Below are 15,145 nucleotides of genomic sequence, written 5' to 3' on the forward strand. Positions count from 1 at the left end.
GCAGTTATTACAACAATTAGAACACTTAGAAGATGTAGTTTCATTGTTGCTTGTAGATTAAAGATAGATCTGTTTTGGTTCCGTTTTATAAGGGGTGAGGAATAATAGATTTTAATAATTAACTACTTGCAGGTGTTCCAAATTGATTTATTAATTTCAGTGGGGATGGGGTAATTGAAAATAAAACTCCGATGTATAAAGAGTATTTTATTTAATAATCTATCACTCACTGGTTCACATAGAGAAAATCGATCTTAAAAAAGTTGGAAATACAATAAATTAGATATTTTAAATACAGGTAAAAAATATTACAAAACTGCTAAAAAGTGTGCTATACGCAGTTCGAGAATTAACTAATTTCAACGGCAGCATTAGGATATTTTATAATTAGTTACATTAAATATTTACAAATTTTTCTATGAGGCCATAAAAATGATGTTGGCGAGGTATGATGACCATCACATAGCGATGTGTCTTGACACCTAAACAACATCGGTTCTTTTTTAAATACGTTTCTTAGGTACCTTAAGAATTAAACAACATTTAAAATAATGTTGTTATGGCCTATTATTGACTTTAAGTTCATGTCAACCACAAAAATTTGGCTCCGCTAATCCTCGATGTCGTTGTCGATTCTACTACTGCGTATTCCCGTATTTCCAGTCCATGGATAGATATCTGGGCATGGCTGGCAGGTCCTCATGTATCTTACTCCGGACTTGTGCCACAAGTTGCATACTTTTGGATTGTTGCATCTCTTAGGGCGGTTCTAAATAAAAAGAAACACGTTCCAGTTGCTTTTAACAATCATTTCAAATAACACTTACAGAGTATTCGCATTGGAACGGTTGGAAGGAACCTATCCTTGAAACTGGGGTAGGATCTCGGACCCACTGAATGGCTTGCCAGTTGGTAAGTAACCAAACATCCTTCATGGCTAAGATGCTGTCGATGAAGTTGATGAATCCTTCTTTGTGATGAGGTTGTGTGAACCAAGCTGCGTGGTAGAATAAACCAAATGGCGCCCTATTAAATAGAAAATGTGTCAAACTACTAGCAAGGTACACAGAGTGTTGTGGCATACCTGTTGGTAGTGTAATGTCTCTGGAAATTCTTCGTCAACATCTTGAAGACTCCTTCAGCATCTGGTGGGTTGCTACAGGCATCACCCATCGAACATCTACCACCATTTAAGTCTTGCCACATAACCATGGGTACTTCCCAAACACCTGGGTATGATCTTGTTGGGCAGGGAGGTATCATGCAGTCATGGAACAGTTTGTAATCAAGGGTGTAAGGCCAACTAGGTGGTTTGTTTTCGTAGATAGGCATAGAAGAGTCATATGTGAAGTTTGAATCATACAACATCTTGAACATCTTGTTTCCACCCACCTAATGAATGTTTCTGTTAGTATAAAATTTGAAGTGAATCGAAAGGATCTTACCGATAAGAACGGGGCTCTCATTCCTCTAACGTCTTCCAAGTGAACACCTCCATAAGCAGATAGAATTTCTCTTTGTCCGGCTACTTCTCTGGTCCATTTCTTTTGGGAGAATTGTTCTCCAAAGCTATGCCTAATTGAATATAGGTTAGTAATATGGTCAATGGAATTAAGTTCGTGAGTTAGACACGCAAGCGTATGAAATATAAAGTTATAATATTGTTAAGCGACAATGTCACGGGTTACCACGCTACTGCAAGAGGTTAGGGGTGCAATTGATGATAACGTAGAGTGCAATAGTGGGGTTGACTTACGACACGGTGTGTGAAGCAATTTCGTGTCCATCAGAATATAAATTTTGCACTTGACTATAATCTGTCCACTCGTGAGATACATAGAACGTGGCGGCTATGGGACATCCATTGGGATTGGTTCTACCTTTTTCGAACAAGTCCATGTACAAGCCTTTGTTCAAATCGTTCACGGAATCGTCGAAGGTAAGCAATACGATTTGGGGTACTTGTTCAACAGGGAGGTCTCCTATTTGTTAGTAGCACAGAAAAAAGACAGAAAGAAAAATAAGTTATAAACTTGTAATCAGCTATCGCAAAGCAACAAAGCAAGTAAAAAAAAGTTCAAGTAAAGTACAGTACAGCTGCCAGCTCCAGACCCCGTCCAAAACTGGGCCACTTACGAAACGGTATGGGAGGCTAGCTCGTGGCCGTCCGCGTAGAGGTTTTGCACCTGGCTGTAATCGGTCCATTCGTGGGACACGTAAAATGTAGCTGAAATTGGACAACCATTCGGATTCTTCCGTCCGTTCTCGAACAATTCGATATAATATTCTTTATTTAAATCATTAACAGCGTCATCAAAGGTCATTAGAACCATCTGGGGCGTTTCCTCCACGGGTAAATCTCCTATTTAATAAAAAATATTTCTAACATGCACATTATAATGTTTATCGGGAACGGGGGCCTGTATATATCTGTAAGTGACTACTTCTACTGCTGTTTTTAGAATCTTAACTTACCAGGGATTTCTTTTCCACCGCAGCTGCAGTCCGGAAGCAAACACACATCCTTCCTGCACTTGGCAGCTGTTTTGTCTGGTTGAGGTTGTGGGTAAATTGGATCGGGTCGTCTTGGGGGGTACTTATAAATGTCAACAAATTCTTGTGCTTTGGAAACGATCGATGTTGACGGTTTTAGGGTTGGTCTGGATCGTCTATAAAGCGACAATTATACATTTGTGACACAAAGTAATGGGTGGTACTTACGGCGCAGGTGTTCCGCGGTTTGTGTTGACTGTAACTTCGTTATTGGTTATTTGCGCCCCGTTGCTAGCGTAGTGGGCAGTACCTCGCCCTCTTGAGCTAGTTCTAAAATAAAATGTTTTGCTTTAGAGGCTTGACTGGAACAGTTTTTAAGTAGTGCTAAGTTGCTAGTTATTCTTTCACCACGTCACATGCACGATGTTTGGTTAATATTGAGCTACACATTATAATAACCCGATCCGCAGATGTAATATGTAGAATGTGACTGGTAACCAAACTGTGTGTGTTAAATTTGCAAGTGTTACTCTGTGGGGATGGGTAAGGTCCAAAGTCAACTTCCAGTCTCTTAAGGAGTTACCAAAATCCGTCCTTGCTAGTCCCGATGAAGCGTGTAGGGAAGATATAGTTAACAGAAAAGGTGCAATAGATTAAGAGAAAGAATCGGTGATCATGCAAATTACTTTTGCAACTTTTACTATATGAGGAATAAATACCTCTGCTTTGGGTCGTTGTTGCATTTTGAATTGGGGCTTTGGTTCTCATTACATTTTGTATTAGGTCTCCGCGTCCCCCCGTTCGCAATTAATGTTTTAATTGCTGCATTTACCCGGGATGCTCTAGTGGGAACAGAGGTGTTTTGAGGGACATCTGTCTTGGTCGCGGTGGATACGGGCTTGGGGAGGGGTTTGGGCTTATATAGTGGAGGTTGGTCCGGCTCTGGTTTCTGTTTATCATCACTGTCTAACAATTCATGTGCAGGGGGTATTTCTACTGTTGTGCGGAAACGTTTTTTTACTGGTGCAGTAAAGTTACTTTGGTCTGGTTCTACGTAATCGCTCGCTTTTTCGTTTTCGATACGCGACCGTAACCGTTCGCTGACGTAATCATCGTTAAAATGTTTCCTGGTTGTTACAGGTGTTGAATAAGTGCTAGGAGGTATTTTGGCTGTGGTAGTAGTTTTGAGAGAAGTAGTTGACGTGGTAGTGGTAGTAGTTTTCATTTTTATTGTGACTGGTTTTATGCCAGAAAATCTGACAGTTGTCGATGATACTCTCGAATCTAACGCTTTCGGTTCAGTGGTAAGGGAATTTGAATTTTGGTAATCTTGCGAATTCGAAACTAGCTCTTCATTTACGTCCGAGGCTAGTTGTTCGGCGGAAGCATAACTCGTACCAGTTGTGGCAGACAATTCGTGGTTTAACACGACTGGATTAATTAATTTGCGTACTGCTCTTAACGTTTTGTAGAATCTATTTTGAGCTTCAGGTCTGCGTAATACGTTATCTCTTTGGGCGTCAGATGCGTTTGTGGGTATAAATATCGGTGTGGTGTGTGAAACGGGTTTTTTTAGTATAGATTTAAGAAAAAATTTTGGGGGTGAATATGTTGTGGGTACTATAATTTTATTTCTAGATCTACGGACGGTGCTTGTTTGGTGCTGGTTAATAACATTTGTTTTATTAAAACTACCTAATTCATCATCAGTGCTATGTAAATGTTCAGTGCTAGAGACGAGAGTTGTTGACTTGGGTGCCTTAGTAATATAGTGAAAAGCAGGTTTTACAGTTGTTATTTGCGAAGGAAGAGAGAAAGGAGAAGGTTTCTTAATTACAGAATCGTCACGAAAACTACTATCATGCAAGGTAATGTCTGAATGTGTTTCGAGGGATTTTGGTCTAAGTGTAGCTGGCACAGTCGTAGATATGTCGGGTCTATTGCCAGAAACAATGGAAGGGATCGGGTCTGATGGTAAAATTGCAGGAACATCAAGGGTGTGTCCCGGGTCCTCTGGTATTGTATTAAAAATTGACTGTGCTTGTGTTTGATTTTCTTTGGCTGTGACAGGCGTACTGCTAGAAGAAACGATACCTGTTGTAATACCCTATTTCGAGACAAAAACTAAGATGAGGTCACAGCAAGCAACACGTCGATCATACCAAGGGGGCGGACAGTATAATTGCAGAAGCACAAATTGTATTAAACTGTTAAAAGGATCATTCCAAGGGGAAAAAAGCTTTAAAAGTTTGGTATGAGGCTGCAATCTCATCTTATAGCAGACATTAGTATTAGTAAAAAACATCTACAACGCTACATGAGTTACAATGACGTTTTCCATAAAACATATCAAATGAACGCAAGAGGGCGATGAAGTTCGAAACGTAGGATGAAATGAAAGATACTACAAAAATGAGCAAAGCCGTCGAATGAAAAAAATGATGCTATGGTAAAAAAAATCATGCATGCGCTGCGAACTGCCAGATGCTTCTTATTTTGTAGTACCTTGCTGGGGGTGGTGGTGTACTCTTTTTGGGGGGAATAGTTCGTGGGGTCGTCGTTGTTGTGGTGGTTCTAGTTGTTGTTGTTGTTTTTCTTGTGGTGGTACTAGTCGTCGTTCTTTTAGTGATGGCTTCTTCAACATCATTTAACTCATTCCTGTCTCCCCTAAGACTACATTATTTACATAATAACACATAAAAGTACTAATAAAAAAAATCTTACCTAGTCGGTTGCCTGCTAGATTGCCTGTAAGATGTCTGATCATCCACCTGTAATTTTTGTTATGCAAATAACAACTACGAAACAATTTACTTAAAATTAATGTACCTGCGCGTCATATCTGTTGTCGTCTGCATAATCTGCACCCGTTGACTGTTGGTATATGTCCTGACTGTAATTGTTCAGATAAACGGAATTTCCACGCTTTGGTGGTTCTTCTCGAGTTGAAGTCGACTGAACGACAGGTGCGGGAGTACCTCTGTAGCTTGTAGTTTGGGCTCTTGGAGCATTATTATAATTATGTTGAGAATAATCTAAACCAATAACCATCATCAGCGACTATGAGCATTTGGTTGTTTGCAAGTAAATACATCAAATGGTCCCGGTACGATAAAAAACGTTTGTTCAAATTATTTAACAATTATTTTATTGATGATATAATATTTATTTATTTACTAAATGCTGTATACAGGGTGTCCTGATTTATAAGTGTACATACCATTCAAATCAAATACATATTTTTTTACTATGTTCCAAGAATGTATATATTTATATTGAATAAATTCCTTGAAATTATTGTCGTTAAATCGTAAGTGTGCACGCCCTTTTTTTAGACCAGGCGGTAGAGCAGTAAAAGTAGGCGTTTGTGTTTGAAGTCATTTAATTTGTTTTACAGAAAAATCCCAAGTATTATGTAGAATAAGAATCCGAGTTTGCCTATTCCAAAAAACCATTGCTAAATTCAGGGGAACAACAAACATACAAAAAAAAAAACGAAAAAAAATAAGTAAATATTTATCGGTTGACAGGATTGCTAATTAAGAAAATTTCAAAAAGTTTATCGCGTACCGTGGGTTTAAATGAAGGTTTAGAAAGGGCACACAATTTTTTAGAGACACTTGTAGTCATAATAAACAATGATCAATACTAAAAATACCTACTTTTACACTTTTATAACCATCTAGAATGATGAAGATGATAATGATGATGAAGAGGCAGATAGCGATGAGAATTGTATGAATCCTTTGAAGAAAGCGAGGCTCGAATTGTAATATTTTAAGATATGTACATAATTTTTATCTATTGTTATGAAATCAAATTATTCGAATTTATCGATTTTTATACAATTTTTCCTGTTAATAACAACTACCTCGTATCATTAATTTAACTGAAAATTTTGTTATACTTCAATGAATTAACAGAGAGATCATTAAAATACGAAAATATATTTTTAATTTAATTAAAACGTGAATTTCGTGGAATGCATTGATGAACACAAACTAATAAAACTTGATTACCATAATATAACTATTTTTTAAAAAACGAAGGTGGCATAATTCTTTAAACTCAAAATTCGTGCAAAAATTATTTAATTTATTGATTTTTGATGACATATTCCTCTCATTTTGCTATATCAAATTAAATAAAATCGTCGTGATGCTCTCAGTCATCCCCACTCCCGATCTACCGCTACATTCCAGTGACCACTTTCTTGATTTTTCTTTCATTAAGCTTTTATCTGCCGAAAATGCACTAAACGGATATTAAAAGTACTTGTAGTTAGCTATAAATTATTATTATCTTTATGTTTCTATATATCAGAATCTACATAGTAGAATGCTGCCGTATTTGGCTAAAAAGCAAAGGGCTACGACGTAGTTTTTATGTGTGCAAGATTTTGTCGATTGCATAGAAAATTCTCTGGGCAATAAATAATTGTTTATAGAGTAAAATTTTAAAAAAATTCTAAATGGTTACAAAAGTGTAAAAATAGGTATTTGTAGTATTGACATTCGTTTATTATGACAACAAGTATCTCTAAAAAATTGTGTGCCCTTTCTAAACCTTAATTTAAATCCACAGTACGCGATACTTTTTGAAATTTTCTTAATTAACAATCCTGTCAATCCAAAAGCACGCGATCGATCGTTTCAAAATTTTTAGGGTAGAATTGGCATATGTTTTACTATTTGTTCACAAAGTTTCATCAATATTTATAAATATTTACTTATTTTAAAAATTGCTCCAAATATACATATGATTTTCTACTATTTTTCGCCCATTGTTAATACAAAATGCAACTTTTTTCATTCGCACTTGTTGAACTTTATAGAAAATCGTCAAATAAACAAAAAATAAAGAATGACTTTTTTTATTTAGATTTCAATATTATAAAATATGTCGAAAACGGACCATTTTTCGTTTTTTTTTTGTATGTTGTTCCCTTCAATTTAGCAATAGTTTTTTGGAATAAGCAAACTCGGATTCTTATTCTACATAATATTTGGGATTTTTCTGAACAACAAATACGAACGCTAAAATGCTCTACCGCCTGGACTATTTGGGCGAAAATTCTTACTACTAATTTATTTTAATCAAAATCTAGTAACATTATTCTCTGCCCTATGGGCATAACCTACTTCAATTATTAATGATTAATTGTACAAGCAAGAAAGCGAATTGTTCGTGCAAAACTGTTCTATTTTCGGCGTTAATTCACAGCAAATTAAGTGAGTAAAAAATAAAATAATTTACCAAATGCAAATATACCCGATTCTGTCACATTTCCAAATTTGTATTTAAAATATTTCAATGAATACAATACTTACGGATGTAGTTAGATGTAGAACAACAGATTAGTTTAGATTTTGAATAAAAAATGGCCCCATTCTTAGTTTGGATCTATTAAAAAAATATCTGATTCATTTGTTTTTTTTTACTTACTTCTATATTGCATAAATCAGGGCAACCTGTATATATGTTTCTTTTCTTTGTTGCAGATGTCGAAAGCTATTACTGAAGATTGTATATGGAGGCTGGCAACTAATAACACAATTTGAAATCAGCGGTAAGCAATTTTTTTTAATAACATAATTTTGTGGAATTAATATGGATAGTACTAATAACAACAATTTACCTTCTGATATTGGGTATAATATCACCAAAAAAATAGTTGTCACTATAACTGCGGATGTAATTAGAATACATTTCATTTGTTTAATATCCTCGCAAAACATAGTATACACCTTTACTTCAAAAACCACTTGTTTCTACTAATGCACGGCAGCAGGGAATATCATTCGAATATTTGTGAGATACTGTTTATCTAACGATAAAAAAACCTTCAACTACTGCAAAAAATATTCAAGGACGTATCTGAAATAGTTTGTACTATTTTTATTTTTTATATCAATTCAAAGAGCATTCGATGTGTCATTCTGCAGCATATTTTCAAATGCAATTACGTAATAATAAAGAAATAAAACGCATATTAGAACTTTATGACACTACTAACGTAAGAAATGTAACCAGATACATCATATAAATTTTTATGGCGATGGAGATAAACAAACTTTGATGAATGGACAAAAGCTCATACGTTTTTGCAACTAGGCTCATTTTTATCATATCAAATTAACATGCAGGGCGTAAATAAATAATAATATCTTCTTCCACTTCCACTGCAATAGGTAGAAGTAATTACCTCTGCGTGTAATTTTTGCGTAACCTTTTGTCTATCGTCAACATGATCATTTAAAACTGTTTTAAACAGTTTTTTAAAAAGTTAATTATGTTCCCAGAGATTAAATTTATTATTTCAAAAAAGTTGCGCAAGAGATTTCTTGAAGGGGTAGTCACTTCTACCCCTCGCAACTGGAAGGAAAAGTTATCCAGCAAATGCCTAGGAAAAGTGTGTACTGTTTCGTACCTTCTTATTTTTTGCACATCCTGTTTAAATGATAGATAGCATTTGTCTAAATGTATGAAATAAACATATTTCTCAAGAAAAACTCCCAATTATAGAACAAACACGAGTTCAAAACACTTCAAAGTTAACTTGCCTTTAGTTTAAAATCGCTGAAAATTACTTAGACGCCACTTCATACTTTTTACTTACCAACGTCTCTATAAAGTTCGACGTCGTCATCATATAAAGCATAGTAAGGGTCGTAGTGGTTGCTGGTATACTGACTACTGTTGTAAAGGTTTCTTGCTGTCGCAGTTGCTGTTGCGATTGAGGGTTGGGCGGGTGCGACGCTACTCTCATCACTATATTAATAAAAAGCATATAATTCGAAAGTGTAGCAAAAAAAAAACGTAAATTTTACAAAATCCGTATGTACATAAATTTTCTCGCCTCCATATATACATGAGATTTGAGTGGAATAGCATTTCGAAAAGTTTTGTAACTGGGTAAATTAAACAGAGTAGTATTAATCGGTGCATTACTACAAATAAATTATGCAGGATGCTAATGAACTTATGCCAAAAATTTAAAGGGTGAAAAAGGAATAAATACTGAGTTAAATGATGTCACTACCTTGTATCGGAAGTTTAAGGTCATAGAGAAACAAGCTAATTAAAAATGTGTTTAAAACTGTTTTGGAACTGCTGAAATACATGTATTTCGAGTACTTATAAAAAACACTTTTTACGAGTTTGTAGGTTTCTTATGAAGCCGGACTGTATTCGAAGGTTAGTTTGTAATACATTGTTGTAGTGATTGCTGTGCTGTTTTTCGAGAGTACGTTTAATAGCCGTATTTCCAAGTTTTCTTTTGAAATGGCGCATTTATTTAGCAATCGCAAATATTATGATATGCTCATAATTTATGGCGAAGCAAACGAAAATGCCCACAGAGCTTGTCAAGTGTACCGTGCAATATATCCTGAACGACATGTCCCGCACCGGGAACATTTGTTGCTGTAGCGCTGAGTTTTGGGCACCGGCACCAAGTTCATTAGCACCCTGTATGCGTGGTCAAATATTTGAAGTAAAAGAAATGGCATGTCTATAAGCATCTTTATTGCTAGGTTTCCACGGGGCTGGTGCACATGGATTATTGCGGCTACCCGCAGTAATTGCTAAGCGTATTGGTCTACCCATACAACCACTTTTTGTCTCGCAAACAAAGACAATCAACATAGTTTAGTAGTTGATGTCGATTAGGCAGCGGAAAATTATCTGAATGCTAGTATATTTCCATGATATTGTTTCCGTTAATATTTGTACCGGGTGATATGCAAAAATTTTAATTACATTTGTTTTTTTTACCTATATTAACGTTCTGAACACCTATGACATTTCGTATAATTTGCAGTTTATAAAATAGCGTTATATAACATTTCCTGCTTCTGCAGACATATTAAAAGTCAATTATGTAAAAATATGTTGACAGATATAGTCAATGTCTAACTGTAAAAGATAAATATCAAGTGCTGTACCGCTGAAAAAGTTTTTTTCAAGGCCTTTTCAAGCGTAAATATGTCACTTCTCTGAAAAACAATCACAACATTTTGTGGCTGAATAGACACTCTACATTGTGTAAGGTAAGCTTAGGCACTACAAAAAATAGATAGTTATAAGAGATATGGAAATACTAAAGTATGTACAAGGTGCTGTTCTATAGAAAAATATTTACATGTTATTCGGTAGATTTTTGTTGTAGTAGAGTAGGAGTCATTGCTATATCTACAGGTGATTAAAAATGTCTAAGTCAAAGGTCGTTAGGTTATTTACAGTAATGCCAACTAAATACCTCCCATGAATAGGTAAAGATCAAAAGTTAAGGTTATGCAACAAAAAGAGGTTTTTGCCAGAGGTTTTATGATAGATTTAAATAGCGTTTAAGTTACTTTGCGTTGTTCATTTTTTTATAAAGCTGTTATAACAATTTCCAATGTTTCATAATTTAGTTGTTGCTTTCACCAATACAGTTTTAAATACGGCTCTAGTTTTTACGATTTACTATACTGTACGTGAGTTACTTTCAAAAACGTCGTTACCTCGGAAAACGTGTCTTACGCAATCTCGAATAATTATTAATTTAAATGGTACTGCCACTTACCATACTACTTCAATAATTAATCATTATCTCAGTATTTTTTTACCGTTAGTTAACTTTTGTCGTTGTGATTTTTTAAAGAATATAAACTGCTGTGTATTAACTATTTGCTTAACAAAATCTATGTATCTACAAAAACTACTACCATTGGGTGTGCCATTTACGTTTGCTTTTATTCTACTGATAACAGATATGTTAAATAAAGTAAGATGTGATCGTTGTTATTTTTTTAAAAACTGATCTGCAGATTTGAAACAAACTGAGTGATTGTAATATATTAATTTTTGAGTTTACCTTTCACATTTTGCACTTTCCCGCTAAGGAAAAAGTTTTCTGTTCCAAAAACTTTCGCTCGGGAAAGTAGCATGTGACAAAATATTGCGTGAACATTTTCTGTACGCTAGAATAAAAATCGATTAAACACACATAATATAGTGAATGGCACACCCAAAAATATAACATATTTCAAAATCTAATATGTACAAAATACTCGATTTCAAGGGATTTACCGACTTGTCTTCTTGCCCAGTTGAAGCCTCAATTATTTTTCTTGTTTTACTTAGGCATACCTTACCGTTTTAAAAAGTTGTGGTGAAAACACGATGGACTTTACATTCAAAACTCCAGAGGTCTTCTTGAAAGAAAAACGTGAAATTATTTTCGGAGTAATAGCAATTACAATCACAAATTCATTTTTTAACGTACCTGTTATCACCTTCTACATGACAAAGCGATATACCGAAAAATGTCGATACTGTCTTCGAAACTGTCGCCGAATTTTCCATGAACATGTTTGTCAGTTTTGCGAGATAAAATATTTTGAGTCTGAGTAACATAATTTTCGTAACATTAAATTAACTCCACTATAGTTAAGAATTCCCTAACAAGATTCCAGAAAAATCGTAAATGAGATAAAATTAAATAGACTGATAATAAAATTAGTTACAAACATACATTGCAGCAAAAAGTATGAAAAATTAAAAAACGTTGCCTGATTTTAAAATTAAATAACAAGTTTGCTTTTAATAATCAGTAAAATAGTCACAAGAATCGCCCCTTTTATTAGTGCAACTTTTTAAGAACCACCCTGTATATGAGAAAATCTACAGTGATGTCTACTTCAAGTATAATAAAAGACTAAAGTAAATTTGTACAAATATTTTTTAAATAATCCCCAAGAGTTTCAGTTTCAGTTCAGAAAGTTTCAGGTTAAAAAAATCACCCGGTAACTGTGGTGACGATTTCTCTATGAAAGTTTTCACTATACAAGCTGTTACAAATTCGCTTCTCACTACAAGGATCTCGGAAATGGTAAGAGGTACGAAGTAGTTTAAATGGGGGCAAAGTTGCGTAATCAGGGAACCAACATTATTTCGAAATATTTGAAAAAAAAACGAAATTTTGGAAGTCCGTTTTTGTTTGTCAGCCTTGTTTGAGGTGATATTGAAAAAAGAAGAAGACTAGAACGAGATTCAGACGTTTTGCCTCGAAAAAATCATCTTCAGTGTATTCGTTCCAAATCTATCTAAATTTCTTATTTAGATTTCTTTGTTTATTGAATCCATTTAGTTATTTAAACTATTACCACCACGCGTTACAATAAAACATTTATTATTATTAACTATTACCATTCAAAATTAAAACATTATTACAATTTTAATTTTTATTTATTATGACAAATTAATTCTTAAAAATGCATATGAACAACCAAAACGTCAACTGAATATTATTCTTTAAAAAATATCAGTAAATGTTCAAAAAACATTTTCGTTTTGGCAAAGGTTGAAAATGAAAATCAGCGTAATATTATCGGAATTCATTATATCTGTAACCGCAACTGTGAAAGAGCATGTTAGATGTATTTGTACGAATGTCCTGAAAAAAAATAAATCTGAATTTGTTTCAATTTTGAGCACTCGAGAAGCCTAGAAATAACTATGGACACGGGAATAAAACTCTAATAATGTTTTATTGTAACGCATGGTGGTAATAGTTTAAATAACTAGTTGGATTTCACAGACTCTAACGTCACTTACAGTGTCAATAAATAAAGAAATCTAAATACAAAAATTAGATAAATTTGGAATAAATACACTGAAGATGAATTTTTCGAGACAAAACGTCTGAATCTGGTTCGAGCTGAGGCAGTACAGTATTGGGGGCCATGAAGGCTTGCAAAAAATGTAATACAATTTCTAGGTCCGTATTTCAAAAAATTAAGTTGATGATGGTCCTGGAGAGACGAAACGTTACAAATAAAAATTGATTATGCCATTCGATAAAGGGCAAAAAGTGGTCGTGAGAAAGTGTTCTTCCTTTTTCAATATCACCTCAAACAAGGCTGACATGAAACGGATTTCCAAAATTTCGGTTTATTTCAAATATTTCGAAAATTAGCCTTGATTTTTTAGAGGCATAATGTTAATCCCCCTGATTACGCAACATTGCCCCCTTTTCAGCTACTTCGTACCTCTTACCGTTTCCGAGATCTTTATAGTGAGAAGCGAATTTGTAACAGCCTGTATAAAAATTCACATTTCAAGACAAACAAATTATAATCGCTTTGTGTACAAATCATCGCCACCGCTAAAAAGTAATCCCACTTTGATGTGCATAAAAAAGAATTTAAGCAAGTATACTATTAATATTAGACACCCTGTAGATATATTTACATGATGCAGAAAAACATTTATTTTATATTTATTTTTCGGTTTCATACTTGTCGCCGCAGTGTATGTTTCAAATAAAAAAACAGATTAGTCTGCAAAACATGCATTTATTAAAATAACGAAAACACGAGAACTATATAAATTAACAATTGAAAAAAAAGGTTAGTCTCTCAAGTCCATGAGTCATATTACCTTTTCGCAACTTGTTCTCGTTTAATGTCTAAGTCAAAGCGTGTCGGTAGTCTCTGTTTTGGTTTCCCTCTGGGTGGTTTAGTTGTGGTAGTTGCGGTGGCTGTACTAACAACTGGTCTTGTGGATGGTTTTTTTCTTAGTCGTGCGGTACTGAGGAGGGACTTAGGTGTGGTGTTGGGTAGCTGACTGTTGTATACAGAGTGTGTGTTGAAAGTATCTACGTTTTGGGATGTGGGTGAGGGTCTAGGGATATTCGTTACTGGACCACTAGGTTTCTCTTGGTACCTTGCGGAATACTTTACTTCTCCGCCCGCGGTATTATTTGCTCTTAAGGTAGGTTGGATGCTCTGCTTATTTCCATTGTTTTTAGGTTGATTCTTTTTGTTTTTATCGGGAAATTCGTCATCATAGTCGTCATAGTAATATTCGTATTCAACTGTAGGTTTTTTCACGACGACTTTATTTGCTTTCTTTATAGTTGTCTTTATTTGACTGGAGTACAACTTTTTAGGTGATGACGTTGCGTCTTGGTATTCGTAGTAGTATTCTTTTGGAGGTGGTTTGGCGGTTGTTTGGTGACGTTCTATTATGACCTGTGGGCTTGCCGTACTGGCCGGTGAAGGTCTAACGCTGCTTGTTTCGCGAATAGCCGGTAGTACGGCTTTGTTGATATTTTTTTCATAGTACACGTTAACAATCGGTCTTGACTGTATGGATGATGTTTTGTCCAAGTCATTGGGAACTTGCACGGCCTGAGGGGCTTTCTGTTCGTAGTATTTATTGATATTATTTGGTTTTTGGAGGGTCTGAATATTAACAAAGGAAAGGGGAAGGCGCGGCTTTGCATTTGCGTTGGCGTCGGGCTTTGCAGGCAGTGGTTGCGTTTTGGGAGCATTCTTGTCAATATACTCATTAATAATAGCCGCCGATTGTAGAAACTGCATCGTTTTCAATTGCTGCGGTGTATTTAGAGGGTTTATTTGCGGTAAAGGTCTGTATTGCAACTGGGGTAGTGACTGCAATTGCGGCAGCGGTTGCAGCGATTGGTACTGCGGGAGTTGTGGTAGAGTTTGCAACTGTGTTAGAGGTGGTAGTTGTTGCAGCTGGGGTAGAGGTTGCAGCTGCTGAAACTGTGGCAGAGGTTGAATTGCCCTGTTGACGTTATTCGTATAAGCATTTGGATTGCCTTTGGGGTCCTGGTACTGTGGGGGTGTTTGATTCAGTT

The 15,145-nt window shown here is 35.2% G+C and overlaps 1 protein-coding gene across 7 annotated transcripts in view; it reads right to left on the reverse strand.

Moving 5' to 3' along the window:
* Positions 1–194: 194 nt before the first annotated feature.
* LOC108909440 (mucin-5AC) overlaps positions 195–15,145 on the reverse strand; it is a 62,417-nt gene continuing 47,466 nt past the window's right edge. For 2 of the 7 annotated variants that reach the window (XM_018713829.1, XM_018713798.1), the window contains exons 6-17: positions 9,113–9,264; positions 5,323–5,528; positions 5,218–5,264; positions 4,999–5,160; positions 3,213–4,571; positions 2,722–2,823; positions 2,476–2,669; positions 1,757–1,982; positions 1,446–1,575; positions 1,085–1,392; positions 828–1,026; positions 195–769 (exon numbers count right to left, since the gene is read on the reverse strand). In XM_018713829.1, the coding sequence (XP_018569345.1) occupies positions 611–769; positions 828–1,026; positions 1,085–1,392; positions 1,446–1,575; positions 1,757–1,982; positions 2,476–2,669; positions 2,722–2,823; positions 3,213–4,571; positions 4,999–5,160; positions 5,218–5,264; positions 5,323–5,528; positions 9,113–9,264 (3,244 nt within the window). In that variant the 3' untranslated portion in view covers positions 195–610. Of the gene's footprint in view, positions 770–827; positions 1,027–1,084; positions 1,393–1,445; positions 1,576–1,756; positions 1,983–2,024; positions 2,363–2,475; positions 2,670–2,721; positions 2,824–3,212; positions 4,572–4,998; positions 5,167–5,217; positions 5,265–5,322; positions 5,529–9,112; positions 9,265–15,145 lie in introns of those variants that run through there. The other 5 variants (XM_018713790.1, XM_018713782.1, XM_018713813.1 and 2 more) reach the window with 4 other exon arrangements.

This window comes from Anoplophora glabripennis, unplaced genomic scaffold (genome assembly GCF_000390285.2).
Source record: "Anoplophora glabripennis isolate ALB-LARVAE unplaced genomic scaffold, Agla_2.0 scaffold9, whole genome shotgun sequence".
NCBI classification, from domain to species: Eukaryota; Metazoa; Arthropoda; class Insecta; order Coleoptera; family Cerambycidae; genus Anoplophora; species Anoplophora glabripennis.